The following is a 27,550-nucleotide window of genomic DNA, read 5'->3' as shown; positions in this document are numbered from 1 at the left end:
TCGACGACGGCAAGGTGAAGAGCGCATCGTCGACGCTCGCACAGCGACGGAGAGCACTCGAACCATGATGACGCGAACATCATCCACGCGATCGGACGGTGTCGCCGACGATTTCGCCGCGGAGTCGTCGGAACAGTCGAGTCCCCTCGCTGATCTCACGAATGCCATCTCTCAAACGACTCGCGTTATTGGTACGCGAACGTGAAGGATCCATTACACGTGTACTATGATGAACTTGAATTGGACACATCTATTTGGTGCTTAAGCGGCTAGTTGTCCTATCACATTCTGAACTTCCATATGTGCTTCTACTTAGCGCGCCGCTTTGTCAATATGACATTCATGACACGTTCTCCTGTGACGCGAAAAACGTGAGTAACTCGCTATGGTCTTCGCCGACGCCAACCGGATGTACACCTTTTTAGGCTCACATTCCAGACAACCCCGTTTTACCCGCTTTTACCCCACTTATTCCCTGAGTCATAACTCGTCAATCGACTTCCGTGATCGGGCAGGAGGCAGAGCTGCGCGCAGAAACTACTATGCCGTCGTCGTGCTGGTGCACTGATCGATGCGAAACTTTGTTGAATGGTGCATGGCATTGTTTTACGCCTACAGACCTAATTTCAGAGCAATGCGCTACGCCGTGTCGACACGGCGTGCGTTTTTATGAACAGTCTCATTTACACTACTCTTTAAAAACGTAGGGAAAATGAGACTCACCCTGGAAAGACCGACGCGGGGTGCTAGGGTAAGAACAGTGACACATTTTACTTATCACGGCTGTGTTTCCTCGACGCCGGTGCCGAAATGTCGTACTATCAGTAACGTGATTCGTATCAGGTAATTATACCCGTCAATATCAGAAAATGATAGGCTTTACGTACACTCAATATTGAATCACGATGCGAATCACGACATCGTGATTCAAACCAGCATCACGACCCATAGATCGTGATTTAGCCAACCTAGCTCTGGCCTAAATCAAGCCTAGCAAATCTATTGTCCAGTATGGGAATTGAACGCGAGTTTTATATTGCCTCAAGAGTGGTCGACCAACAATTTCACAAACACGGACCCCTCGGCACCATTGTTACCATATGCCTCCCCGTTCAGTAATTGTATAGTTTTTTCAAGCAAGTTGCTGCTCGCACTTGCGATGCCCTCGTGAAAGTTCATCCTGAGGAGCTGCAGACTTGTCAGAGCACTCAATCGAAGGCTTGTTGAGGGATCGACTCGGTTCAAAAATCGCGCCCGGCAACTAGCTTCTGCATAGTTCTTTGGATGGAAAAGCTGCGTCAGTCGAAGATGATTCATGAATATTGTACAATCCATGAAAATGTCATTAAGCTGATCACTGGTTTCACCAATGACCTGTTCGTATGTGCTGGACAACGTGCTGGACAACGAGGATAAATTTGACATCTCGCTGAGAAGCGTGAATAGCGAAGCCAGGTAATTTGCGGGCATCCCCGACCATTTGAAATTTTTCAGCTGAGAGCGAAGGAAGCATATCAGACCGTACTTTGTATCCTCATTCAAGAACTCGTAACGAATTGGCCTGCTCGCAAACCGTATTCTTTCGTCTTGATTCCAATTTTGCAGCTCAGTTAACAGCTGTGCTATACAAGCGAGAAGCTCGACTAGAGGCACACACTCAGAAAAAAGCTTGCTTTGCTCAAGTTCAAGCCATTCACATCTTATCCAAGTAACGAAATCAGTAGACAAAATGTTTGCTATGGTTGCCACATAGTCTGCGGAGATGGTTCTTTGTTCATTACGGGCATGGTTGAGCACTTTGGAGTATGAAGAACCCACAAAGTGAGAACAAAGGCGCGCAAAACAACTCAGCCTGATGGAATACTCGACACTCAATCCCATTTGTTGTCTGCCCCGTTTCAGGTCTTCCCACGCTATAAGAAGGAACTGATTCACCGCCGCACTGTGGAGACTTTCAGAAAAGTCGCTCAACCAAGTTGGTGACAGTGCACTGCCTCCACGCGCACGTACAGGGCGCGATCCTGATGATTCTTTTCGCATTCCTCGTATAATCTTTTCGGATACGACGTATTGACTCCGTCTGACGTAGACCGCACTAAATCTGGAAAGTTGTTCCTTTGAAACACCGAACTTTTGTCTGTCTGGGCGAGTCGCGCGGGCGTGACCAGGGTGTTGATCAGAGACGGGTCTCATTCTGTACCAAGCACTGTTACCCTTGTCCGCGTTCAGTATCAGCTCAAATATCTCAACCAGGATGGGTATTTCTGCCTTGAACGGCGACAATCTTACGTCCTGAAGGATCGTGGCGAGTACTTGCAAAAACTTGCACTCAGACAAAATTTTACACGTTTCATCAACAGAATCCAAGTTTGTCGCTTCGAAACCAGTGGATGAAGTTGAGACGAGCAGTAAATTTCGAATGAATGTGAGCACAAGCTGAAGCATCTTCGCTTCTACATCCGTTGCCACTAGCCTCCGTGTTTCAATTGTTTGGAGCGCTTGTGAAACGAGGTGCATGATTTTTGGAAAGATGACGGGATTGTCTAGCAAAGCCCGAGCGGATAGGTTTAACGCTCTCACTTGCTCGAGAAAACTAGAACTGTCTTTTTCGGGTGGAAGTGTATGGAAGACCAGCAGTTTCAACACTAGAACGCAAACATTTACGTCGTCCTCTGACAGTAAAAGAGGAATTAGATCCTTAGCTAAAACATTCCAAGCTGTCAACTGCAGGAAGACGCGACGCTCATTATTATCTTTTTGAAGAAAGCGAATGATATCCTGAAGTGACACCTCACAGTCGGTGTCTTTTCTGTACCGTGAGCCCGCAGCCCGTGCGCCGATCGTAGAGACCAAACTCAGCAGGTGAGACTCACTGTACTGGGACATGCGTCCGTGAATCGAACGAGAACGGAAAGAAGAAACCGGAGAAAGGCGCCAAAACGTATCGCAAGGGAACGAAGCGTTATCACTTTAGTACTCGCGGTATCTCGCCCCGCCCGAAGAGGCACAAACGCGCAACACTCTACCCGCTTAAGAGCGAAAAATTCAAATTTATCGTCAGCTCAAGCACAGAATAGGCCTGCTGCTAGGTTGGGTAAATCACGATGTATGGGTCGTGATGGTGATTTCAAATCACGATGTCGTGATTTAGATCGTGATTTCATATTGAGTGTATGTAAAGCCTATCATTTTTTCTGATATTGAAAGTGACAGGCGTCAAGTGACTGATAATACGACATTTCGTCACCGGTTTCGAGGAAATACAGTGATGATAAGTACATTGCGTCACTGTTCGAACCCTAGCACCCCACGTCGAAACGGTTCGTGCGAGCTCGAAAGGTTAAATCACCTTCTATGGGTGGTGAAGGTGATTCAAATCACCTTGTTTCGGGTGGTGATTTAGAAGGTGATTCAGATTTTACCCAACCTAGGCCTGCTGCACCTGGTACACGCTGGTACCGTACCAGCGTACCGGTGTACTCTGTTAGGATTATTGCAGGCTAAATACGGTTATATAGCCTTCCCGAGTCCTGAGCGCACAGAACGCGCTACGACGCGATCACCACGGGACCTTGAGCGTATTATTAGGCTGAAAGGGAGATTGCTAAAATTCTATAATTTTGGGGCCATTTTTTAGCTTGCTTGAAAAAGTGAAAGGGAGATTGCTAAAATAAGAACAGAAGACTATCGGCGCTCGACGATGGACGCGCGCGAGAAACGGCGCGCTCGCTCGCTTGATGGAAGCCGCGGACCATGCGCGTCTAGCGACGTCCAGGGTTTGGCGTGGAACATCGCGGTGTGCACGAGGTGATGGGTTGAAGTTCATATGATTAAACAGTATGCATGTACGCGGGTGGTTGGCCTAGGCATTTAAGACTGACCCCACAGCTTTTTTGAGGCGGGTTAGGGTTTAGCTAGGGTTTAGTGTCGGCGATGTCCGCGAGTGCGGACAGAGGCACGTGGTCGTGCACATCGTCTCCCGTCGCGTCGGACTGCGATTCGAATGCGTCCGGCGCTTCGGCGCGCTCCGCACTCGGCGTTTGCATGGCGACGAATGCCGGTTCGGCTCGCGGTCCAGCGGATCTCCTTTTCACCCGCTATTTTCTAAAATTGACTCGTCGTCGCGACGAGTCACGAGCCCCTTTTTCTCTAAAAATTATAGAATTATAGAGATTGCCAATCTCTATAATTGAATTTTAGAGTCGGAAAATCTCCAAAACTCTAAAAAATTCTCTAAAATTTGCCAAAATTTTAGAGTTTTAGCAATCTCCCTTTCAGCCTTACATACTCTGTCTTTTTGTATGAGCATTTTGTATGAGCAAACAGTGTTGTACCAGTCGATTTTGGGACGTACCAGGAAATTCCTGGTTCATTTTAGAGCCCGTCGTGGCGGTAATCCCGATTTATGACTCGTCAACGAGGCGGCTCCGGCGCGTGAAAACGACCAAGAGCGCGAAAAACGAGACGAGCGAGGCGCGCGCGAACGCGGGGGTGCGACCGGGGTTTAGCAGCGCGGGTTCGAAATCATCTCTTGGTCATTTAGGCATAACTCTGGGTATAAAGTTATCGAACCCTCTGCTCTTAGTCCCAATGACCATAACTCTGTCATTAAGTCGGAGTTATGGTCAAAGTTATGAACGGTATACTGACGCTATCGAAACTCGTTTATGGTGCGCGTCGTACTCACACAGTGTATCGATCTTTAGCGCGGCGGTCAAGGCGAATCGCATCGTCATGTACCATGTAGCCAATTTTTTCGCTCTCGGGCACCTCCAAGATGTCTTTAAAATGTCGCCCAATCGCAGTTTGCTCAGGTTCACTTGACGCTGTTTTCGTCCAAAGAGCAATACGGTGTTGCTTTTGTCGAACGCTGACAACAGCTCCACAGATTTCCGTCGATTCGCTGAACTGTTCTCCAATCATACACAGGAGTAGATTCAACCAGCACTCATCAAGCTCGCCCCCATCCTTCTGTTTCGGAACGTAATATGTCCACTTACCCCCTTTCGCGCACGTCTCATCCTCCCACTTCGGCTGAATCCCTTCTTTGAAAAGATGGAAATCCGTTCCCATTATCAATTTTGAAGGCGTCAGTATGTTATTGTACAGACACCAGAAATCTTCTACCGTGTTGAACGTGTACACACTGCGGAGTGTCTGTCCCCAAGTCGTCTGCTTCTGGCGCCTGCGGTCCGCTGTAATTGAAGTTTCTTTACGATTAACGTTCCCAACTCACCCGTTTGGATTATCGAACCATAGTGTCCACGTGTTCTCAAGAGCGTGCTTCATTATTTATTTGTCTGAAACCCTCGCTCGTGCTTTCGGTATTACGTTTGCAACGGGACTGCTGAGCGAGTAGGGTGAACTTTGACGCGTGGTCTGGCCGGGTCCCCCTTCTCTTTAAATGGTGAGCTCGATTCACAACACTCGGCGTCTACGGCACTCCCAACACCGACGTACTCCCAACAACGCGTCGCCGACGAGCGCTCGTTCTGGGCGGCGGTATTTTCTATAGGTATAGGTAGAGAGGTGATTTCCAGAAACACGGTTTCCATAGTCGAAAATTCAAGCTATTAGGTCGACTAACAGTAACGTTCATAACCAAAGTTATCGGCGAGTTATCGAAAAAATGGGGGTAACAGTACCAAAATTAGCATAAAGTTATTGAAATCACGTGATTTTGACGATAACTTCGGGGAAAGTTATCGTCAAAATTAAGGTTTGTCAATAACTTTTGGCGAGTCAGCTCTTGACTTAATGAGGAGGGGGTCAAAGTTATGGAAAAGTTATCGAAATTAACTGTTACCTACCCCCTTGACGACTTGACGATAACTCGCGTAATTTGCCCAAATGTCCGTTCATTTTAATCACACAAAGTCCGACGCGATGGTTCACGATTCACGACTCGTGAGCGCGACGAAGTTATCGAAAAGTTATGAAAATTGACTGTTAGTCGTTTGCGCATAACTCGGGGTATAAAGTTATCAGAACCCGTTACTGTTAGTCCCAATGACGATAACTCTGTCATTTAGTCCGAGTTATGGTCAAAGTTAGCAACGGGACTGTTAGTCGGCTTAAGGCTGAAAAAGAGATTGCTAATTTGGTTTTGCAACTTTTTTGGAAAACTTTTTATATCGCCCCTTCAGAGGAGTCCCTCCGAGACTGACGAGTCATGAACTGTCAAATATCACAATACATTGCGCATTTTAGAAGTATCAGATCATTACACCCCATAAACCCGCGAATCAAGACAGCTGCTGCACTTCGAGGCGCGTCGCATTATGTCCTCAGCCATGCCTACCATCCCCGCCCTCGCGCACGAACTCGACGACCGTCGATGCGTCACGTCCACGACCGAGCGCGCGATGTGTCGCGTCGAGACGGACGATGAGACGAGCGAACGACGTCGCGTCTGTCGTCGAGAGCGAATCGTTCGAAGAAAGTGCCCGGGCGAGGCTGAGGAAGAGCTCGAGCGCACGTCCGAAGTTGTCTCGGACCTCCCTAACACTGCAAGTGCCGGCTGGTCGACGAGTTCGTCGTCGTCGTGGACGTTGTCGTCCACGAGTTCTTTCGACAACGCGAGCGGGACGGGGGAGAGCGACTTCTTAGCTGGAGCGCTGCGTCGAGCCTTCACAGGCGCGATCGGGGAGTTGGCGGACACGGCGGCGCGTGGGATCTTTATCGATGCACTCGGCATGGTGGCGAGGGAGTTTTCCAAGGAGCTCGCGCAAGCGGCCGACGCGCTCGAAACAACGAACACGGCGAGCGAGGGAAGAGAAGACGAACAGCCCCTGAAGACTGCTGAACGCGGGCAATCGTGACGCGACAACGAGACGACTGATTAAGTCGCTCGTTGTAAACGAATAATTCATTACGAATGAACGAGATCCACGTTAAGGTCGCTGAGCGTCGCGCGGTTGGCCTCACAAGGTGCCTCTCGCGTTGTCACCGCACTCGTGATGCCCACGCGTCCGATCGAAAAGGTCCCGCGTATCCCACCAGGGAGCACTGCAGCGAGTGCGGGCTGTGTGAAACCGAACACGTCGCGCGTGTGCGGGGCGCGTGCGAGTTCCTGGTCGAAGGCGTGTCGCGTGCGTCGAGACTCTCGAGTCCGTAGTGCACGGTCGGGCTCGCAAGGTATCGCCCGACGACGAGGACCGGTTGGGTGTGGTGGATGGGACGTTCTACGCCGTGACGAAGCAATCGGTGGACGGGTCGCAGTGGACGGGGTTGGTCACGAGCGTGGCGAAGAGAATGTTAGAGAGCAGGATGTTCGAGGGTGTGATTTGCGTCACGAGCGATCCCGATGGACACCGCATACGATTTTTGCGATGTTGGTTGAGGAGATCTTGAGCCGCGAGGGGTGAAACCGAGCCTGTCGGCGAATCTCTCGGTGCTGAGCGAGGCGAATCCTCCTCTTACCCATGCTTCGATTACGTGAACAGTATGTTGTCGTAGAATCCATGGGATCCGAGTATGGCCCAACAAAGCTCATGAACAAGCAACCTCAGTACAGCACCGTGAGAAAGTCTCGCGACGAGAGATGATCGATCTCGTTCGATACGACATGGACGTCTTGCCGTCGACTTACTACAGCGACCGCCGTCCGTTCGTCATGCAAACAGTCGTCGCCGACGATGACACCGAATTCGGGCTCGGTCCAGAAAAGCCCGCACCGCGTTTTGTCCATAAGCTTGTCGTGTGGCTTCTCGCCAAGATCGGCCCCAAGGGAAAGGAGTTCGGGATATACAGTCTCGAGTATTACACTATTCGGAATTCTCTTTGCGTCAACCGAGTCTGCGGAGTCGAGCGCGTGAGCGAGCACATCCCAGAGTAAGCGCGTCGTTCGCGTGAATGACGCCAACGGTGAAGTCTCCGTTCAGCTCAACATTGGGAAACCATATTTATTCGCTTTGCTATTCGGCGTTCAACCTTGCCCTCTACTAGTCTATGTTCTTTGCATAGCCCGTATGATCAAAGACCAACTCACTTATGTGTTTGGCGCGACCCTTCGTGCTGTCTTGCTTTTGCAAGATAGCAATTGGTATGAAAACGACAAACCTTTTCGGAATTGCTATTGAAAGTTTCAATCAAGCTTCTGAAGCGGTACTTTTCTTTGGGTTTCCATCTACGGCATACACAACGTTGAATCTCGTGGCTTCGTCGATTAAGATCAACGTGGCTGAAAGGTCAGTTGCCTGACAATTTGCTGAACCCATGCGTGGTCCAAAACATACATCGCGGTGGATCAACTCTAATGACACCGTGGTTCGTTTCGTATCTAGGGGTTCCTTCAGCTCTATTGATATCCTATCGACATCGATTCCAGTGATCTTTCCTTCGTTGATGGCAATGGTCATTCTATTTTGAGACGCGTGTCCCTGCGTGTCACGAAATACAATGGTTTCCTCACTTATCAAGCAAACCTTGTTTTTGATGAATATCTTCAGCCCTGGTAATGCACCTCTTCTGGTACACAACACTACTCGTCTCATTCTTGCATATTTATCAGGCAATATCATGAAACGTCATCTTCGCTCTCACTGCCACTACGTCCCTCTCTTCGCCAACGCCGCCGCCTCTTTTTCGCTCCGCGTCCACATATCGCTCGCGGCCGCCAGTCCCAGCGCTGATAGTGTCGCCGCCTGCGCGTACAGTCGACTGTGAATGAGCTTCATGCTCGTTTTCTTCCCGGCGGAGCTCGAGAGCGATTGCACGGCGAACCCGGCGCCCAAGAAGCATGCCCAACCTCCGAATATGACCTTCAACTGAGCACCGCGCGTGAGAGAGCTCATACCGTCGAACGGGAGGTGAGAGGTCGAGGGCGGGGAGACGGATGACGACGTCGACGCATTCATGTTCGCGCGCGCGCCAGCGTATGGACGACACGTCTCTCGCGGGCGGGCGATGAGGTCCTCATCACGAGGAACTTAGGGTATGGACTGCCCAGTCACACATCGGCATGACGACAGAAGTCGCCGCCGCGGACGATGCCGAACGCCAGCGAGACCAACGATATCGACGTCGCGAACTTGGACGTCGACACCATCCTCGATGGCCTCTGCGCCGAGTTCAAGTCCAGGAACGGTCGCGACGCGACGGAGGAGGAGTTGAAGCAGTGGAAGGAGCAACTGTCCGAGGCCATCGCGGAGGGCGCGCTCGGTGATTCCGATGAGTGAGCGCGTCGATGCGCGGTATTCCTTCGACGAACGTTCGGTGTCGAGGGCGACATCGTCGACGCGAGTGGTGGGACGTAAGGGCGTGCACACGAGCTTCGACTAGTTGTCCTTTTTGAAATATAAAGCCTTCAACTCTCCTCGGCTCGTTCGGGTGTGAAGTAATGCTGCGGTGGCGTCGCCCCGGTGTAATAGTGATCGAACGTATCCTCAGGCGCTGGTTTGATAAGATGACTGCTGTCGTCGAAGCATGCGGCGTTTCTCACTGCGAGCTCACCCGCAGTGACGAATCGAAAGTCTCGGAAATCAAACCCAGGGCTCACTGCCTCTCCGATGATTGCGTACTCCGTCCCGGGCTCGAGCACGGCCGCCTTGAACGTCCCTCCCTTGACCACGAGCTGCGGCGTCTGTCCCGCCTCGACGTCTCGTCCGAGAACGCGTCGCTCGTACGTCCCGTCCGACCGCGCCAGGTGATATGTAACCGCCCCGCCCGCGTGATGATAGTGCACATGATCGCTCTCATTCAGCGCCCACCACTGATGATCGCTCTCTCTGGTGAGCATGTAATAAATGCTCGTCATGTGATTCCGTGTCCCTCGATCCTCGTCGTCTGTTCGCCGACTAGTTGCGCATCCATCTTCGCGCTTCGTCTCTCTGTCGAACGCCGTCTTCCCACGACTTGTCATCGGCGCGCACCCGGTTCGATACGTCTCGACGAAGAACCCACCCTCGGGGTGTGGGATCAACCCTAGTCGTGCGATCATCGACTCCTTCTCTCCGCGCGCGTCCTCACGCGCGGACGACGCGATCGACGCGCCCATGATTTTCGCCAACAGCTTCGTCACGCCACCGCCCCAGCCTCGTCGCTCAATCCTGTGAATCACCTCGACGAGCGCGAGCGCGGTCGACGCGCCGAGGACGACGCCGCGAGCGAAGTCCGAGACCTCCGAGCGCGACATCGCGAGTGTCGCAAGATGACGAGCGAACTGTCGGGCTTTAATTTTCACATCTGACGCCATCTCTCGACGCGTCGTGGCAGGCCGTCTCGAACGAGCGCGCGAGCCGCGAACGGTGAACGCGCACGAGGGGTGCGCGCGAAACATCGAGCGCGAGAGACACGGGCGAGGCGCGGGGGACGCGACGTGCGATTCTTTTTTCGATTTTCAAATCTTTTCGTACAGTCTCGGCGACGATCTCGCGACGACGACGACGACGACGACGCGGTAGAGTCGTGCGGCGCTCGAGTGAACGAGCGTGAACGCTCAAACGGGAGAGCGCGAGCATGGCATCGTGGCCGTCGCCGCGCGGGCGTTTGCTTGGACGCGCTCCGGAAGACTGCGGACGAGGCGCAAGCGATGAAGCGAAACCAGCTCCGGGGCTCACGCTCGATGATTTGATCCTCAGACGAGGGGAGAGTGCGAAGAAGAGCACGGTCGGGGTGAACGGCGGAGCGAACGGGGCGGATCAAGGCGAGAAGAAGTGTGGCGGCGGAGCGCTGTTTTCGCGCGCGCGAGCGCCCGTGGTGGTCACGGGATGGCAAAATTCGCACGCCACTCGAGGACGAGGGAACGATGACGAAGGGAAGGATCGTAACGATCGGTCGACCGCGTTCGGTGGCGATCGTGGCGCGTCAAACGCTGACGAGCGAAGAGCGGTGCGACGGCCGACGGATTTGGCGGATGTGCGTGTTGCGGTAGGAGTTGTTCGCGACGCCGTGGATTACAACGCCGGGTATCTTTCTCCTAACGACGTGAATGCCGATTTGGACGGCCCACCCTCGCCTGTGCGCGGGTTCACGCAGAGATTGATGTCGCTCGAGGCGTCTCCGACGCCGCGAGGAAAGCACTTGCGCAAGAGAGCGACGACGCATCGAAGCGCAGAGCCCGACGGATCGTACGCGCTCGAGCGTAGGTTCGAACGCGCGCGGGCGGATAGAAAGATGATGCGAGGGGTGGATGCGCTCGCGTTTGCGGCTCGTCGGATGCCGATGAGTCCGACGAGCAATTCAGCCGCTCCGACGTCGGCGTCTCGCTTGGGTCAAGCGTTCCGGACGCCGTGTGCCTATTGGTCGAACGGCGACGTCACGCGCGATGAACGTGAGCGCAAGGTGTCTCAAAAGCGTGGAAGAGGTCGACCTCCGAAGAATGCGAGACCCGTCACGCCTCCTTGGTCGGCGGATGACTACGAAGATTTCGACGAAGATTTCGACGGTGCAGAGGAAGCCAAGGAAACGTGGAGCAACGAGGACGAGGACGAGGACGATCGACGCATTGCAAGAGATACTAACATCGCACGAGCGTTAGAAAGAATTAGTAGGGGCGCGAATGTGGCTCCACAGCGCCCGCCGCCGAAGCAAACCTCGAGGTCAAATGGCTCACGTAAAGGCAAACCAGGTCCGAAGCCTGGCATGGCGGCAGCAAAGAAAGCAGCCATGATTGCTGCCGGAATCCCCATCCCGGTGCTACCGCCTGGGATCAAACGCGGTCGAGGTCGTCCACCGAAAAGCATGCTCATCATCCCCGATGGACCGGTGAACGCATACCTTCCGGATCACGTGATTCGTTCGGTGGCACAGGTTGACCGAGAAGTGGTCAGAAAGGTGAAGCAAGGACGTGCATCAATAGAGAGACCGGGAAAGATTTCGATGTACAAAATGTTCGACGTAGACCCACGATCGAATGTCACGGAAGAGAGAACGTCGTGCGAGGCGTGCGGGCGTGTGGACGGCGAGGATAGGATGTTGCTCTGCGACGGGTGCGATCGCGGCTATCACACGCACTGTCTCGTTCCGCGATTGGACAAGGTGCCCGAGAGCGAGTGGTTCTGCTACGAGTGCGTCACACAGAATCGCCCGAAGACGGTTGCTGCCGAGGCTTTCGAACATCGGCAAGCCGCTAAGGCCCGACAGAGTTTTGGGAGCGAAGATTCATCTGTGCGTATGAGTGACAAATTGAAACTCAACGGCGAGCCTAAGCGCAAGCCCGGACCAAAACCCGGATCGAGAACCAAGCGCATGCAGTTGGACCAAAACAACGATGAGAATGCGTTCTACGATGCTGAGCGGTTTCGCGCCGAAGAAGCGTATCGCCGACGCCGTGGAGATGACGTTCAACTGCTCTCTACGGCGAAGCGTCCCGTTGGACGACCGCGCAAAGATCCAAATGAGTGGTCCCAGGAACAGCTCGAGGCGCTCCAAAACGCTCAGGTGAACGTTGATCTCGGACTTAAAAACTTTTGGACGGTCATAGCGGGTTTAGTCCCCGGGAAGTCCGCGAAACAGTGCCGCGAGAGAGTGTACGGAGCGCTCGGCATTTCAGAAGTCGGAGACGTCAAAAACATCGACAGCAGACACGACGGCACCCCGAACTGCGAGCGCGCGCTTCGAACTCCCAAAAGTTAAACGTAAACATTCCCCGTGACCTTCGTGTGGTCACCATCACTCGCTCCAAAAGTCCCGAATTAGCGCCGTGGTAGGAGCAAACCAAATTTTCGCCAGATCCAACCGCCAGTCTTTTCTGCACGCATCCTCACAACGCGGATGAACGACCGAGCGTTCGGCGCCGCGGCTTTGGCCTTTCTCACCGTCGCCTTCGTCTATTACACCGCGTGGGCGCTCGTGACGCCGCTCATCGACGAAGGACACCCAGTTTTAAGGCTGTTCCCCAGGACAGAGCTCTCGGTCATCCTCCCGGGATACTTGGGTGGTACGCTCGTTTTGGGGTGTTTCTTCGTCGTCGGCGCGCACATGATTGCGCACAGACCTGCGCAAGTGGACTCGAAGAAGTCCAGGTGATCCTACGTGATGTGGGCGCGAGCGCTGGAGATGGCGCTCACGAAGCAGACGCAGGAGCGGATTGCTCAGGTCGGTGAAGAAGTGGAGATCGATGACGACGACGCGGCGGTGCGCGCAGATGAGATCATGCTATTGGTAAGCATCTTCGGCGAGCGAGCGCGAGGGAAGGACGTGGAGGCTGCGCGAGAGGCGATGGACGTGGGCGAGACGTACGTTGGCGCCGCTCGCTCGCTCCGATGTGAGATCGAAGTCGAGCTCGAGCGGCGAGAGGATGGATTTCGCGTGCGCGCGACGGATCAGACGAGCGAGGAGATGCTGGTGGGGGCGACGCCGTCTGTGTTTCTGGAGTTTATCTTCCCGAGGGACGGATACCCGTCTCGCGCGCCGCCATTTTTTGTGCTTCGGGCGGACTGGTTATCGAACAGCCATCTCTCGGCACTGACCGCTCATTTGGATCAGATGTGGAACACGAACGTCGCACGAGGCGGAGGGCCGATCGTGTACGAGTGGACGGAGTGGCTGCGAACCGACGCGCTGGAGGAGATGTTATTAGACTCTTGCGGAATTCTCAAGTTGTCTGCGCGAGCTTTGTGCTGGGCGGGCGAAGATTTTGAACTCGATCCTCGAGGCATCGTGATGGCTCGAGACGCCAGAGAGGCAGAGCTTTCGATTCTGCGGGCGGATGCGGTTGCGCGTAGGCGTGACTTTCTTGCGTGTGGCGATAACACGTGTGGCGTCTACGTGTCGGATGATGTATCGGGACACGATCTTCGCCGCGTGTCTGGCGCGTGCGGTCACTTCTTCTGCATTGAATGCGTCACTAGAATGGCGCACGTGCACGTACGTGAAGGAACGGTGCTTAAGCTAGTCTGTCCTGATCAAGAATGTTCGTGCTCTATAAAGCCGCACGTGTTGAAAGAGGTATTGGGTGATCAGGAATTCGAGCGTTATGAGACGCTCCTGCTCAGTAAGACGCTCGACGCCATGAATGACGTCGTTTATTGTCCACGATGCGAGTACCCGGTGATTGAAGACGAAGAAATGCGCTTGGTTCGCTGCGTCAAGTGCCTGTATGCGTTTTGTACATTATGCCGAGCAAGTTTTCATCCAGGCTCAGAGTGTTTGAATATAGAACAAAAGCTCGCCGTACTCGAGGGTAGAAAGCGTGGCAACTCGCAAATGTCGATAGAAGCACTGCGAAAGTACAGGGAGGAGATCGCGGACGCGTCAGCTGAGGCATACGTTGCTCGTGTGGGTAAATCGTGTCCGGAATGTCGGCATGCGGTTGTCAAGAACGCAGGCTGCAACAAAATTACGTGCGTGTGCGGGTGCTTCTTCTGTTGGACGTGCGGTAAAAATCTCATCGGTGATGGGTACTCTCACTACCGAAACGTGAACAGTGAACCTGGGAAGAGCGCATGTCAGCTCTTCAATCTCGACACCATCACTGCGTGGGAGAACGAAATGGCTGAGCTCAATCCGCAGCGTCAGGGCCGCGGACACATCAATCACGAGCGCGCGACGGACATCGCCACGTGCATTCGGTGTAAAGCTGCGAACGCGATGTTTGATCGAAATAACCACGTACGTTGCTGGGCGTGCAATTCATCTTTTTGTGCTGCTTGCAAAAAGATTGTGACGAAAACGTCCTATCACTATGGACCTGGAAAGTGCAAGCAGCACGGCTAGTTCTCTAATTTTAGACGATTGTATTAATGGTATCGATTGAGTTAACGAATCATGTCGCCGGCACTTCGAGAACGTGTCCGTCAGGATCCATCGTTCGCAGAGTGATGCTTATTCGGTGTGCGCGCTCAACTCGCTCGGCACCAAAGATGTCAACTTGGCGAGACGGGATAGCGTGAGTCCAACGCCAGCGTGCATCACCCTTGAAAATCAGCACATCACCATGATCAAGACGCAGCGTTAGGTTACTTTGCATATTCGCATTTGGTTCGACTGGTGCAAAATCCATTGCGACTGTGGAGCACAAAGAAATCGACGCAATGAGATCGCCAAACGCTCTCAGATCAACGTGCGGCGTCAGTCCACCAGGCGGTGTGTACTGATTGATGATGCACTGAGAGAAGTTAAACAAAGGCCGTTCATCGTCCATGACAAAGCCGACTTCGACGGCGATTTGGTACAGTCTCTGGCCGACAACCACGAGCCAACTCGGGAGCGGTGAAAATTGCATCGCTTGCTCCTTCTTCAGCCAGCCCTCGTTCTCGAGTAGATCATGTACGCACGCCAATTCTGCCTTGGAGAACGCGCTTTTCACGTGCAAAAGTCCGTCAGGTTCATCGTACATCACGTGAGACCGCGTCTCGTCAACTTTGGGCACTCCTTGCCCGAGTGGTCACTCGGTGAGCATGGCTATCAACTGCTCGAGCGCTTGCCGAGTAGGCTCGTTAGACTCGGCGTCTGGACCCGTGGTAAATTGCATGTTGGACAATGCCTTTGCAACGTGTGCCTTGGCGCTACGAAACTGGTCCACAGCCTTTGGATTCTTGGTAAAGTCCACGCACTGAGCAATGAGAAGGAGAAGCGTTGCCGCAGCCTCTCTCACGTTTACGTCTTCCGAGCGTACGCACTCCGACGCGCTCTTGATGGCACCGTGCTCGACTGCATCTGACATGTTTTCCTCGCTCTGTACGAACGCGTGACGTCCCAGGTGAAGTGCCTTGGCCCGTATGCGATCGTTCAGCGTCGGCATCGAGATGAACTGAGTACACACCTCGACGCCGCCAGCCGCCTCGAATGCCTTCGCCGCCCCGACACAATCGCGAATCAAACAGCTCAGCGCCCACAGCGACGCACCTCGCAAACCGTCGTCGTTATCGATCCGCACGACGTCCAAAAGCGCCTCCACCGCTCCCGCGTTTGCCGCGCGCGCCTGTGCTTCTGGATGGTTCTGTGTCACCGTCGCCAGCGCCCTCGCCGCTAACTTCCTAATCTCCCCCCTGCCTGCTCTCAACATAGCGGTGAGCGCCTCCGCCCCACCCGCTGACAGCATGTTCCCCGCGTTCTCCGTCTGCTCGCACCGATCGATCAAATCCTCCAACGCCACTGCAGCCTCTTCGTCCGTGCCGCCGTCCCGCGTGCTCTCAACGCTCTCCAGAATCATAACCGCGTCGCTCTTCCCACCCGCGTTCGACGCCGCCACCGCATTATAGAAGAACTTCATGTCATCATTCGTGAGCTCTCGTCGCGGCATCGCGTCGGCGTCGAACCCCTGTTGCTGCGCCAGCGACCTGTTGAGAAAGTCAGTTCTTTGTCTTCGTCGCGTCTTCTTCATCGCCTCGAGCGCTCTCGTCGACTCACCACTTCAGGAGGGCGGTCCAATCCACATTGGCGTCGTTGTTCCCGCCATCGCTTGTCATCGTTGGTCGCGATCGCGTCGCGCGTCGAGGTGTCCCGAAGGGAAGAACGACACGTCAGTTTTCGGCGCGTCATGACGACGACGTGCGCCTCGTTCGCGAGCACAAGCGCTCGCGCGACGGCACGTTCGACGATACAGACAAAGGGTACGCGCTCGGGTGTCTGGAGGCGTCGATGCGCGACGCACGGGACGAACGCGAGGACGAACGCCATTCGTTTCCGTGCGCTGGACACGCGGTCCGAGCGCTCGAGTGCGCTGGTGCGCGCGCGCGCGTCGGTCGACGACGACGCGAAGCCGAGCGAGTACGGGTTGGATCACTTGACCGGTGAGCCGCTCGAAGAGAAGGGACAGATGACGGCCATCATCACGGGGGTGGTCTCCGTGGCACTCGCGCTCGGGTACCTGGCGCTCGTGCAGGTGTTCGACTCGAGGGATATGCTGCCGCCGCCTCCGGAGGCGCTGGGTGATGGGAGCGCGGTGATGGAGAATGGGCGCTAAGGATAGATTTGTTTACGCGAAATAATACTGTAACTTCACAACGGCTACGCGCTGACGAAATCTACTCTAGTTGCGCGACGGCGGGAGGATTTCAACCTTGCAGTTTTCCTTCAACCACTTGAACGCGAGCTTGGCCTCGAGAGTCTCTTGCGCCTGGACGTAGAGTTGATTCTCGTTGTACTCGGTACCGAACTCTTCGAATTCCGACTTGGCTTTCTCGACTTCGGCGTGGAGCTCTTCGCCGGTGACGGAGAGGTTTTCCAACTTGATGACTTGCTCGCACGCGATGGTGCGTCTACACACCTTTTCGATCTCATTCTTTTGCTTCGTGAGGTACTCGTTCACCATCTTTGCCGACGCCAGGGACTCGAGCGCCTTCGGGCTCATCTTTTGCTTGACTTGCATGGCGAGAAGTTGTTCGGAGTACATGTTTCGGCCCTGTTCCTCGATAAGGGAACGTGGAATTCGCACGTCGCAAATTTCTGCCAAGGCGTCAACGCACGCCTCATCGATCGCACGCTCGAGATCAAACTTGTTCTTTGCCTTGACGCTCTCGAGGATCTTTTCCTTTGCGTCGGCAATCGACGTCGATCCCGGGAAAATTTTGTCCGCTAACTTGTCATCATCCTTGGGGAACTCGCGCGCGAAGAGTTCTTTGACAGTGACGGTGAATCGTGCTTTGACGTTACGCACGTAAGCCTGCGGCCAATCACCCGGGAACGTGATTTCGAAAGACTTCTTCTCTCCAACTTCCATGCCTTCAATGTTCTCGAGCAAGCCCGGAAGCTTGATGTTTTCGTCGCCTGTGTCGAGCTGGAAGTTGTCTTGCTTCATTCCGCCGAGCGGCTCGCCATCCGTGCCGTCATCGTTCACGCGAATGGCGTCGACATCGACGACCGCGGCGTCACCGATGACCAATCCACGATCAACACACACGCGAAGGGTCGACAAATCCTTGAGCGCGTTCTTGTAAAAGACCTCCGCATCCTTCTCTGCGGTGTTGTCGTCACCCAGACTCTGCACCTTGACGCTCAGGGCCTTGTAGTCCCCGGTGAACGAAATCATCGGTTCCAACTCCACCAGTACCTCGTACTTCAAGTCTTCGCTCGGGCGCGAGTGCATGCCGCCGAACGCTTCGAACATGTCCAAGAAGTGCGTTGTGATTCGTTCGCTATCCTGCAGCGCGTTCGCCGACACGAGCTCCATCGCCTCTGGCAACGAGTTCTGCAGTGCCTCCTCCACGCACGCACTCTTGAACTCCTTCTTCCCCACGTGATTGATCAACAGCTGCATCGGAATTTTGTTTTTCGCCTTCTCACCCTTCTTCGACGCGTTGAAACCGGGAACGGTCACTGTGTCGTTGAATCCGTTCACCACGGCGTCGTAGCACTTTTGCAACAAAGCCTCCGGGACGCGCACGCTCAGCTTCACCGACCCTTGTTCAGGAAGGTCCTCGCGCTCGACGATCACCCCCGACGGCGTCGTCACCGGCGCCGTCGTCGCGCTCGCTCGCGTCCGCGTCGCTCGTCGAGTCACGCTCCGCGCTAGCGACGCGTGAAGTTTCTTATGAGAAGCCCTGACGGAGGTCAACTCTCGGGTGGAGGCTGAAATCATCGTCGACGTGCTCATGTTCGAACGAACCGTCTTGTGATTCGGACGATGCGTCGATTGCTCGAACGGTGGCGGCGAAGCCTCAGTTTTTGAGCGCAAACGAGCGCAAACGTTCGCGTATGACGCGAGCGCCGACGAGTCGGTGGAAACGCTCGCTTCGTGGCCCCCCTTCAGGATCGGGTGTGTTCTAGGTTGGGTAAAATCACGATCACGATCTAAATCACGACCCGAAACTTCGTGATTTGAATCACGATCACGACCCATAGATCGTGATTTAACCTTTCAAGCTTGCACGAACCGTTTCGACGCGGGGTGCTAGGGTTAGAACAGTGACACAATGTACTTATCATCGCTGTATTGCCTCGACATCGGTGACGAAATGTCGTATTATCAGTCACTTGACGCCTGTCACTGTCAATATCAGAAAAATGATAGGCTTTACATACACTCAATATGAAATCACGATCTAAATCACGACATCGTGATTTGAAATCACCATCACGACCCATACATACATCGTGATTTACCCAACCTATAGGTTAAAATTAAATATGCGACTTCGGTCTCCTTAAGTATACATTCTCGTCGTTTCGTCGCCTTTTGATCTTTAGGCCTCTTTTCATTTGTGTGCGATGCCTCTTTTAAAGGTCTATCCAACGCACTTGAGTTTGCTCGATTCGGTGCTGTACTCGCAAAGTTACGTCCGTTCGGGTGTCACGGTTAGACTTTTGACCCGAACCTAGTTATACTTAACGACGACGCGGCGGCACGTGGCGACGCGCGCGGGGCTCGGAAATGGGGTAAACGCAGTGAACGCGATGGTGGACCTACGCGTTCGTCCGGATCAAGCGTCGGATGGCGATTCTGACGACGACGGTGACAACGACGAGTGCGGTTGTTCGCGAGAGATTTCACGTTTCGCGCGCGATTCTCGTTGCCCTTGGTTCCGATCGTTCGTCCGCGAGTGCGTCGCGACGCGGCGGTTTTACGATCTGAAGACTGACGAACGTTGAGTTCACGTAGTCTCGCTGCGCTTGCGCTCGTGGGGCTCGCTGGGAATGACATCCAACGGCCACGAGTCGCACCGGGAAGGGAGCTCGTGGGGCAGAAGAGAAAAAGTAGACGGCGGCGCAGTGAATTGCGTCGCTTAAGCGCTTCAAGGAAGTTCTACGTGACGAAAAACGCTGGGTTGGCGAGGACAGATCCCAACCATTGGTCTCTCAAGAAGGTGGCGAAGAAGTTCAAGTTGAAGTCGCCGAACCCGGTAGTCGTTCTGAGTAAGCATCTCAAGGCGCGCGGCGTGAATTCGCGCCCAGTGGCAAATGGTGGCCAAGATAACCCCTTGCGGCCGATTTTACACGAGATTTTGACATCACACACAAAGATGATGACAGTGGTGACTGATTTCGTGAAAGATAACGCGGTCAAGATCAGATCGGCCGACGTTGCATTCCTTCCCGGTGGCGTCACGAGCGACGCCGCGCTGGCGAGAGCCGAACTCGGGGTCAACAACGCCAAACGCGCGGTCGAGGACGCTGAAAGGAAGCGGCAAGACAAAAAACGCAAGGAGGAAGACCTCTTGTGTCAAGCGATTCAAGATGCGCCCGCAATATTGGCGCGAATCGAGTCTCTCAACGATCTGCGCGCATGTACTAGAGCGCAGCTCATCACGCTCCATCGCAGCGTTTTGAGACTTCATCCAAGGTGGCAGCTGAAAAAAGCTGAACTGATCGCCGCCCTGACGCTGGAAATATCAAAAGAGATTGAAAGTAGGAATCAGCACGCGGAGCCTCACGCCGAATTGCCCGGCGTACCGGTGTCAGTGCCCGTCGACATGATGGACGCAGAAATGCTCAAAATCACCCACATCGAGCCGATGACGGAGACTCAAACGTCACTCGAGCCGACGCCGATGGGTTCGAAAGATGGAGTGTAATACTAGTGTTGTAATCATTCTTTGATTCTTTGAAATCGGCGAAGCGTCGGCGAGTTGTGAGAAATTATACTTAAGGAAACCTCCCCATACATTCTCATACGATTCGGATCCGCGGGCTGGGAGTCGCGACGTCGACGTCCGTTCGTCCCCAAACTCAGCGTGTCACGAGTTCGCTAGCTTTCGCGTCGCCTCACAAAAAATTGTGCGGATCGCGCGACGAGCGACGCCGTGACGCGTCGCGGCGACACACTTAAGTATATATCGGTCGCATATTTAATTTTAACCTATACGTACGGTACGTACCAGCCGTAATGATTAAACATTTTAGCCATTTTCGCCATTTTACCAGCTACCTAGTCACTCATAGATCGACTCATAGATCGTGTTTGCAAGAAATCGACGACACGCTCAAGTGCGTCGCATTTGCGACGCCACTTGTTGGACTCGACCACTCAGGGACGAGGCTTGTAAAGACGAACAACTCATCAGCAAGTTATCGCACGCGAAAGGCTTTCCCTCTCGCGCACCTCGAGGCCTCGAACCTCAGTCTTTTGGCATTCATTCGATAGTGTTGCGAGGTAGCTCGCCGGGCGCCAGGCCCGTGATTTGCATTCCTGAGTTGCGAAAACACTGGGTAGTGAAACTAAATATAGCGATTGGCTGAGGGTAGCTAGATCAGGGGGGATAGCTGGATCAAAGGGTAGCTGGATCAGTCTGAAATACACAACCAGTCATGACTCGGCCTTACTAGAGACGAAGTTATTCCTAAACTTGGAAAGCATCGAGCGGTGCGTTGACCCCAGTGAAGATTCTGTGGCGAACGGCTCGGTGCGTCTTGCGGTGGCGAGTTGCACGGCGTTTCGACCAACGTCGGGGTACGGTTTGCCGCAATACGGACAGCTCGGGCACGGGACGGATCGCGAGTACAACACGACCGCGGGCTCGAGTAAGATTGTGTACGGGCAGCGCGTATGACATGAATTGCCCCCTTCTCGCGCGCCTGACAAGGGTGCTTTCACGGTTCCATCGCAGTGGAACTGACTCGACGCGAGTCGTGTGTACGCTCAGGTCACGGGCGCGGACTCGAGGCGTTTATGAATGTCTCTCGCGCGCGACGAGTATCGCCATACTATTTCTGACGCTGTCCGTATCGTGTGGTACTTTTTCGAAATCGTGGACGCGCGTCATCCCTCGCGCGCGAAGGGAGTTACGTCGGAACTTTCTCAGAGACTGGAAACGAACTCTCGAAGACGGTCGAGACGGAGAAAATTTCCACACGTCCAAAGAGTTTGAGGTACGTATCATTTCGTTGCGTCGGGGGCGCGAGCGAAGTCTCGAGTCCGCGCGTTCGCTCGACGAGCAAGGGATAACGTGGTCGTATCACGACGCCGTCGATGGCCTGGACGAACTTGACGTGAAGTCGTTGAACAAGTACGCGGGTCGAAAGAAGCGCACGCGAGTCGACGCGACGCGTCACATCCCTCGGTCGACGCTCGTACAACGCGCGTACGATGACACGAAGCGTCCATCGCATGCGATGAGACAATCATTACACGAACGATTGCGTTTTGGATGCTACTTATCGCACGTGTCGTTATGGCGTCGCGTGATTCGCGCGGAAGCGCCGCTCGCGATTGTTCTCGAAGACGACGCCGTGGTGTCGTCGAAATTCGCGCGCGCGTTAGTGTCGAGACTTGACAAACTTCCGATCGACTGGGACGTTTTATTCTTGAATGGGTGTTTCAAAAAGTTTGGACCTGCGCTCGCCGACGGGATCCGGCAATCTCGTGGAGGGCTGTGCACGTACTCGTACGTCATCTCGGCGAAAGGCGCGTTCACGCTGATGCGACGAGCTACTTTACGTAGTGAGAAACCCATCGATCACGTCTTGGACGGAGAAATACTCGCCGGGAGATTACTCGCGTTTCACGCCGATCCACCTCTCGCGCGAACCGTACCGAAAACGAGCACGCTCGCCTACTGAGGCTGAAGAAGAGATTGCTGGATTCTCTTTTCCTTCGATTTTGATGGGCGCGATGTTACCGTGTCTGCAGTGTTGATACGTGCACGACAATTGCGTTTCATATTGTTTAGTGCCCTCCAGCCAAGATAGCCCATCGCGCTTCGCGTGCGCCACTCCCACATTGGAGTCACAAAATACAGGCACGAGTGGCTCGGAGTAGCTCTCGTAGCCGATCTCATGTAAGAAGTGTATGCAGAACAGAGTTTCGGCAACTGCAAGCCACATGGCGCGGAACTCCGCTTCACCGGTCGAGGTGGCTACAACTGGCTGAAGCTTCGACTTCCAAAAGATTGCGGTCCCGAATGCCATTATTATGACTGCAGAGGTTGATTTTCGTCCGAGATTGTCTTCGTCAAGTTGATTCAGAGGTTCCCCGGCATAGTCGGAGTCTACAAACGTGAATAGACGCGGGACCCCGTGCGGTGTACATACGTCTCCTCGAAATACGAGCTCTAGATCCTCGTGTTCGACCAGGTATTTCAGTATGCGGGCCATGCCTTTGACGTGTTTCTCGGACGCGCAGTGCATCAATCTAGAAGCTTTTGATAAAGCGTAGGATATGTCGAATCTCGTGTACGTAGCTACGTACATCGCTGAACCGACCATGGACTGATAAGTGCGCAGAGTTTCTACTAACCTCCGTTTCAAAAGTGATTATACTGAGCTTTGTTATACGCGTTGTCGCATCATATCGAGGCATGCTGTACATCGCTGGAAAGCTGTTGAAATTTCCCGTACGTCGATGCAAGTTCCCCGGTGTGGATTTGCGTAAAATCGCCGATGCGTGATGATTTCCATTTTGTGTCAATTCCAAAATGATACCGTCCCTTATGATAACGTGGCCATTTTTATCACGAACGACGCCCGACGAATGCGCGCGCGAAAATTAGCGAAGGTGACACGGCTAGGGTTGTAAACATACTTTTTGAGTGTCGTCTTTCTATCGCGAGGCGCTACAGACGCGTTTAAAGCGCCCGTGCGCCGTGTGAGCGGCTAGTGCATTAAGTGGCCACAGTTGGAAAAAAAGATTGAGGATTTCTCTTCTGGAGTTCTGCTCGCCCCGCGGCGACGCGGGCACGTCGTTCCTTCCAACGTTACCGTTTCTTCGCTGTACCTGACCGTTTCCGCGCGGGCCGCTTCTTCTCGCGTGCCGGATCGCACCGATCGCAACCGTTGCGGCTGTATCTGCAACGAGCACAACCACCAGTTTGTTTCGATGTTTTTTGAATTTTCTCAGACTCTGTCGGCTTTTGGACGCGTCGACGCTTCGTCGACGGCGGTTTGGGGTCGAGTGCGTCTCCTAACGCTCCCTCAACGTCTTCTGTTGTTTTCTTCCGTCGTTTCCGTGCTACCGCGCCGTCGGCGGTCGCAGGTAAAATCGTCCCAAAACCCACTGGGCAACCACTGTTTTCTTGAATGATTTCCTTCAGTCGTTCGCGCGTGTGTCGGGCCAGATCCGTCTTTTTCACCAACGGGGCGAGGTTGCGAGCGCGGACGATGTGACGTAGCTCCGGTGTGGACAGTTTCCTGTGCGCGCCGTGCGCGGCGAGCTCAGCGACGACGTGATTCCAAAGTTCAAGTGCAGCCTCATTCTCGAGAGCTTCTTTAGCTACTCGTCCTTCGCGTTTCTTCACCCGCGAACGGTCCTTTTCAGCCCTCTCGACCTCGATCTCTGCGAGTATGACGAGGTTTTCACGTGTGTTTGCAACTGGACCTCTCGTCGCCACGGCTTGTAGGGGATTCTTACGCTTTCGCTTGGGCCTCATCTTCATCGCGTGCAGCATGATGCTCAACTGCTCCTTAGACCAAGTCTGACTTAGCTCCGTCGCAGCTCGCGAAACGACTTCGTCCATGGACTTGGCCTCGGCCGCGATCTTCAACAGCCTAGCAGTCGCGAGATCCAGGTCGTGATCGCCGGCAGGGAGGAATAGCTCGGGGACGAACTCACCGCTCTGCAAGCCTTTCTTCTGGTACTTGGCGAGCTCAGCGAGTCGCGCTTGACGCTCAGGAGTCGACGCATCGCGTGCGACCTCTTGAGCGCGTGCGCGCGCCTGATCTCGCGCTCTAAGCTTCCTCAACGGCTCGTAATTGAAAGGACTGAGGCCGACCTCAGACCAACTTCTAGCAATTAGTTCAGGAGTGAATGCATGCAAGAAAGCGCGGTGCGCTGCGGCGAAGAAACGTGTCGAATCAAGTGATGATTTATAATCAAAACCGCTGAGCAGACTGATTCGACTATGACTTACATCCGTTTGCCGCAGTTCATCCTGAAATTTCCTCTTCATTTCGCTGAAGTGCACGACGTCCTCGCCTTGCATAAGATGTATGCAGTGTGGTACCAAGAACAGAATGGAGATGTTCAGGTCCCTCGCGTGCTTCAAGACGTCGAATGTCATGTGGCTTGGATTTCCATCGAGGAACAAGAATAACTCGTGCTCGTCACCAGCGTCCCGATAACACGCCGCAATGTAATCCAACGCTTCGCACATATTCACCTTGTCCATCGAGCCCTTTGCATTCACCATCCACTTGGGTTCGCGCTTCACTCCATTCAGCGTTGTCCACCCATCCTCACAAGTTGCCATATCCGACGGCTCCGGTGTGAGTTCGTGCCTGACCCACACTAAGAGTCTCTCGCCCGCCATGTTACGCCCGCAAAGGGCTGATGCGCGGTAATTATTTGCGGGCATCGGCGACGAAAAGCACAAGTCATCGTCGTTGCTGAGAATCTTCTTCCTCATAACCTTGCCATCAACTTGCACGCAAGTTTCATGTACTCGAAGGCGTCCGTCTGGGCCGACAAGCTGTCGCGCGCGACGCGGCCGACCCACTGAGCGATTACAGCCGCGTTCTTCACAGAGCTAGAGGCGAGGTACGGGCCGCACGATTTGGAATTGTTCGCGACGGAGAACCGGGCACATGTATGACGATTCGCGCACCAAGGACGGGCGCCGGGGGCGGAGGCGGAGCCGTTCGTGATCGATTGGATAAGATGCAACGCGCTGATAGTGGCGCCGTGGGACGAGATACCGCGGGTTGCGCTGCGAGAGGCCAAATCGAACGCAACGGTGGTGACACCCTATTGGCCAGCTCAACTGTGGTACGTCACTATGACGGAGATCGCGACGAGTGTGTGGAAGTATCCAGCCGGAAGCGGCCTCGTGACGGCTGGGCGGCCCGGGGAGGACAGGTTAGCGCCGTGGCCAGTCGTGGTATTCCGCGTTACCGCCGCGTGAAGACGAGCAAAACGCTTAACATGGAACCGGGCAGAGTGGTAGGGCTGAGTGACGAGTTGGTGTATCTGTTGGAGAGGCCGTTGGCAGCGACAACCCTCGAGAGGTATGAACGGGTGTACCGAAGCTACACTGAGTTCTAAAATAGCTTTGTAATAGCTTGACGGCGGTCGAGTATGAAGCGTCATAACACGCGTCGAGTACAAGAACGAACTCCCATGAACCAGTAGTTTTGAGGAAGAGTTGTGGAAGCGACTTTTCAAGAGCTGGAGCTGCGTTATAAACTGATGTAACCACTGTGATATCCGCCGCCGACGCACTGTTTTTAAAGTCAAGTGCTACGAAAGGTTTCTGTCGTCCAGCGGCGGTCAAGTCAGGGTTGTTGACGATTTGATACTTATACTCGGGCTCCTGCGCTAGCACCATTCTACCGTAACATCGCTGAACGACGTCTTTTGCGTTCTGTTGCTCGACTCGCACGTATGAACCACAGAAGCGATGCTCAGAGTATTGCCTTGCTTTCACCGCTCGACAGAACAACAGCGTGAGTAACGAAAGTGCAACAATGGGTTTCCTATCTACCAATTGACACCGTGCCTTGGGCTTCTGCATGGCAAATGGTTCGGTGTGCTGCATATCAACTCGTGTCGCTCACGTGTCTTAGCAGAGAGTGTCTCTCTGAGAGTGCGTCTCTGTTAATGCCAACTGTTGTAAGCTTAAGGTCCCGTGGTGATCGCGTCGTAGCGCGTTCTGTGCGTAAAGATCTGTAGTTTCATTAAAAGTCTAAGCTCGTTGTCTCGAACGGATTTAGGGTTGAGGGTTTCATCTTCCGAGGTACGATTTTTTGCTCTACGTGGACGTCGACGTCGTCGTGATGAACCCCGAGACGGGTTTGGAGGACATCGTCGATGTCGACTACGATCAAGTCCTCGCCGCGGATTCAAACGGGGTGCACTGCGGGGTGTGGTTGGTGCGAAACACGCCTTGGACGCTGTGGTTTCTGGATGAACTCTGGGCGCGCGAGCGCGTCTTCGAGGACGAACGGCGTGCGTTGCATCACCTCTACGCGTCGACGCGCGGGCGCGAGGTCACTAAGGGACCAATCTATCCCAACGCGAACACCGTTCGGGCGAGGACGAAGATCGTGCACGCGTGCGCGTTCGACTCGCAGCCGTGGTTTTACGAAACGGGCGATTTCATCGTGCATCTCGCGGGACTCAAAGGGACGGTCAAGTGTGCCCTGTTCACGCGCTACTACGCGCGCGCGCGGGCGTCGATGCGCGCCAAGGGGATGGTCGTCGCCGCCGACGTCGATGTGCCCCCGCCGAGCGCGTGGACGTGTCTCACGAAGAACGCGTGAGTGGACGATGAGCGCTTCGACGGGACGGTGAAAATAGATACAGGTCGCGCGGGCTCGATTCCACGACGCTGTTGAGTATGTACATCGACGCGTGCGTACGCGAACGACGTCTCGCGCGTCGTCTCGCGGTCGTGGCATCGAGCCGCCGCGAGATGGACGCGGATCGGTGGCGACGACGACGCGACGCGCCGGTTATAGCGAACTGGCGCGTCCCCGACGCATCGTCATCCGCGTTCTGAGCATTCGTATGAATACTACAGAGACGCTCGCATTGTGTGAGCGACGAACGCTGACGTCCGAGTCGCGCGCACGTCATCCCACGCACCGACGTGTTCTTGTACGCAGTCGCGTCGTCGCGGCGAGACGCGAGACGCCCGCGTTGTGCTCGAGGTTCCTTCGGCGTGCGACAGATTGCGTGACGCGATGACGATGCGGTTGATAATACGCACAAGTACAGCGGTATGCTTCGCGCTAACGCGCGTGCGATCACCACATAAACGGCGCGAACGACGGCTAGGTATAGTGATCCTTCGCGTAT

The 27,550-nt window shown here is 54.3% G+C and overlaps 15 protein-coding genes across 15 annotated transcripts; 7 read left to right on the top strand and 8 right to left on the bottom strand.

The window, feature by feature from the left end:
• Nucleotides 1-1,041: 1,041 nt before the first annotated feature.
• On the bottom strand, nucleotides 1,042-2,886 carry OT_ostta02g02210 (Timeless protein; the record flags this gene model as incomplete). The annotated part of the gene is made up of 1 exon (XM_003074980.1): nucleotides 1,042-2,886. The coding sequence occupies one exon, from the start codon at nucleotides 2,884-2,886 to the stop codon at nucleotides 1,042-1,044; it is 1,845 nt and encodes a 614-aa protein (XP_003075028.1).
• Nucleotides 2,887-4,683: 1,797 nt separating this feature from the next.
• Nucleotides 4,684-5,289, bottom strand: OT_ostta02g02200 (Eukaryotic translation initiation factor 4E (eIF-4E), conserved site; the record flags this gene model as incomplete). Its single annotated transcript, XM_022985061.1, has 2 exons — nucleotides 4,684-5,185; nucleotides 5,237-5,289. 2 exons carry the CDS (start codon nucleotides 5,287-5,289, stop codon nucleotides 4,684-4,686), a joined length of 555 nt encoding a protein of 184 aa, XP_022840751.1.
• A 2,254-nt stretch (nucleotides 5,290-7,543) lies between these two features.
• OT_ostta02g02180 (unnamed product) lies at nucleotides 7,544-7,837 on the top strand (the record flags this gene model as incomplete). Its single annotated transcript, XM_022985060.1, has 1 exon — nucleotides 7,544-7,837. The coding sequence occupies one exon, from the start codon at nucleotides 7,544-7,546 to the stop codon at nucleotides 7,835-7,837; it is 294 nt and encodes a 97-aa protein (XP_022840750.1).
• A 1,470-nt stretch (nucleotides 7,838-9,307) lies between these two features.
• Nucleotides 9,308-10,195, bottom strand: OT_ostta02g02150 (RmlC-like jelly roll fold; the record flags this gene model as incomplete). Its single annotated transcript, XM_003074971.2, has 1 exon — nucleotides 9,308-10,195. One exon carries the CDS (start codon nucleotides 10,193-10,195, stop codon nucleotides 9,308-9,310), a length of 888 nt encoding a protein of 295 aa, XP_003075019.2.
• A 263-nt stretch (nucleotides 10,196-10,458) lies between these two features.
• OT_ostta02g02140 (Zinc finger, PHD-finger) lies at nucleotides 10,459-12,576 on the top strand (the record flags this gene model as incomplete). The annotated part of the gene is made up of 1 exon (XM_022985059.1): nucleotides 10,459-12,576. One exon carries the CDS (start codon nucleotides 10,459-10,461, stop codon nucleotides 12,574-12,576), a length of 2,118 nt encoding a protein of 705 aa, XP_022840749.1.
• A 423-nt stretch (nucleotides 12,577-12,999) lies between these two features.
• Nucleotides 13,000-14,658, top strand: OT_ostta02g02130 (Ubiquitin-conjugating enzyme/RWD-like; the record flags this gene model as incomplete). Its single annotated transcript, XM_022985057.1, has 1 exon — nucleotides 13,000-14,658. The coding sequence occupies one exon, from the start codon at nucleotides 13,000-13,002 to the stop codon at nucleotides 14,656-14,658; it is 1,659 nt and encodes a 552-aa protein (XP_022840748.1).
• A 49-nt stretch (nucleotides 14,659-14,707) lies between these two features.
• OT_ostta02g02120 (Alpha-ketoglutarate-dependent dioxygenase AlkB-like) lies at nucleotides 14,708-15,280 on the bottom strand (the record flags this gene model as incomplete). The annotated part of the gene is made up of 1 exon (XM_022985056.1): nucleotides 14,708-15,280. One exon carries the CDS (start codon nucleotides 15,278-15,280, stop codon nucleotides 14,708-14,710), a length of 573 nt encoding a protein of 190 aa, XP_022840747.1.
• Nucleotides 15,281-15,328: 48 nt separating this feature from the next.
• Nucleotides 15,329-16,352, bottom strand: OT_ostta02g02110 (Armadillo-type fold; the record flags this gene model as incomplete). The annotated part of the gene is made up of 2 exons (XM_003074967.2): nucleotides 15,329-16,223; nucleotides 16,294-16,352. The coding sequence occupies 2 exons, from the start codon at nucleotides 16,350-16,352 to the stop codon at nucleotides 15,329-15,331; spliced, it is 954 nt and encodes a 317-aa protein (XP_003075015.2).
• A 71-nt stretch (nucleotides 16,353-16,423) lies between these two features.
• Nucleotides 16,424-16,849, top strand: OT_ostta02g02100 (unnamed product; the record flags this gene model as incomplete). Its single annotated transcript, XM_022985055.1, has 1 exon — nucleotides 16,424-16,849. One exon carries the CDS (start codon nucleotides 16,424-16,426, stop codon nucleotides 16,847-16,849), a length of 426 nt encoding a protein of 141 aa, XP_022840746.1.
• A 66-nt stretch (nucleotides 16,850-16,915) lies between these two features.
• On the bottom strand, nucleotides 16,916-18,478 carry OT_ostta02g02090 (Peptidyl-prolyl cis-trans isomerase,FKBP-type,domain; the record flags this gene model as incomplete). Its single annotated transcript, XM_003074966.2, has 1 exon — nucleotides 16,916-18,478. The coding sequence occupies one exon, from the start codon at nucleotides 18,476-18,478 to the stop codon at nucleotides 16,916-16,918; it is 1,563 nt and encodes a 520-aa protein (XP_003075014.2).
• An 800-nt stretch (nucleotides 18,479-19,278) lies between these two features.
• On the top strand, nucleotides 19,279-20,396 carry OT_ostta02g02080 (unnamed product; the record flags this gene model as incomplete). The annotated part of the gene is made up of 2 exons (XM_022985054.1): nucleotides 19,279-19,349; nucleotides 19,484-20,396. 2 exons carry the CDS (start codon nucleotides 19,279-19,281, stop codon nucleotides 20,394-20,396), a joined length of 984 nt encoding a protein of 327 aa, XP_022840745.1.
• A 976-nt stretch (nucleotides 20,397-21,372) lies between these two features.
• OT_ostta02g02070 (Glycosyl transferase, family 25) lies at nucleotides 21,373-22,380 on the top strand (the record flags this gene model as incomplete). Its single annotated transcript, XM_022985053.1, has 1 exon — nucleotides 21,373-22,380. The coding sequence occupies one exon, from the start codon at nucleotides 21,373-21,375 to the stop codon at nucleotides 22,378-22,380; it is 1,008 nt and encodes a 335-aa protein (XP_022840744.1).
• Nucleotides 22,381-23,513: 1,133 nt separating this feature from the next.
• On the bottom strand, nucleotides 23,514-24,908 carry OT_ostta02g02067 (DDE superfamily endonuclease, CENP-B-like; the record flags this gene model as incomplete). The annotated part of the gene is made up of 1 exon (XM_022985052.1): nucleotides 23,514-24,908. The coding sequence occupies one exon, from the start codon at nucleotides 24,906-24,908 to the stop codon at nucleotides 23,514-23,516; it is 1,395 nt and encodes a 464-aa protein (XP_022840743.1).
• Nucleotides 24,909-25,670: 762 nt separating this feature from the next.
• Nucleotides 25,671-26,288, bottom strand: OT_ostta02g02065 (hypothetical protein; the record flags this gene model as incomplete). The annotated part of the gene is made up of 1 exon (XM_022985051.1): nucleotides 25,671-26,288. The coding sequence occupies one exon, from the start codon at nucleotides 26,286-26,288 to the stop codon at nucleotides 25,671-25,673; it is 618 nt and encodes a 205-aa protein (XP_022840742.1).
• A 238-nt stretch (nucleotides 26,289-26,526) lies between these two features.
• OT_ostta02g02060 (Galactosyl transferase) lies at nucleotides 26,527-27,012 on the top strand (the record flags this gene model as incomplete). Its single annotated transcript, XM_003074961.2, has 1 exon — nucleotides 26,527-27,012. One exon carries the CDS (start codon nucleotides 26,527-26,529, stop codon nucleotides 27,010-27,012), a length of 486 nt encoding a protein of 161 aa, XP_003075009.2.
• Between the last annotated feature and the right edge of the window lie 538 nt (nucleotides 27,013-27,550).

This window comes from Ostreococcus tauri (genome assembly GCF_000214015.3).
Source record: "Ostreococcus tauri WGS project CAID00000000 data, contig chromosome 02, whole genome shotgun sequence".
In the NCBI taxonomy this organism is placed as follows: Eukaryota; Viridiplantae; Chlorophyta; class Mamiellophyceae; order Mamiellales; family Bathycoccaceae; genus Ostreococcus; species Ostreococcus tauri.
The sequence above is the reverse complement of the archived record's forward strand: the minus strand, read 5'-3'. Positions and strand labels throughout refer to the sequence as shown.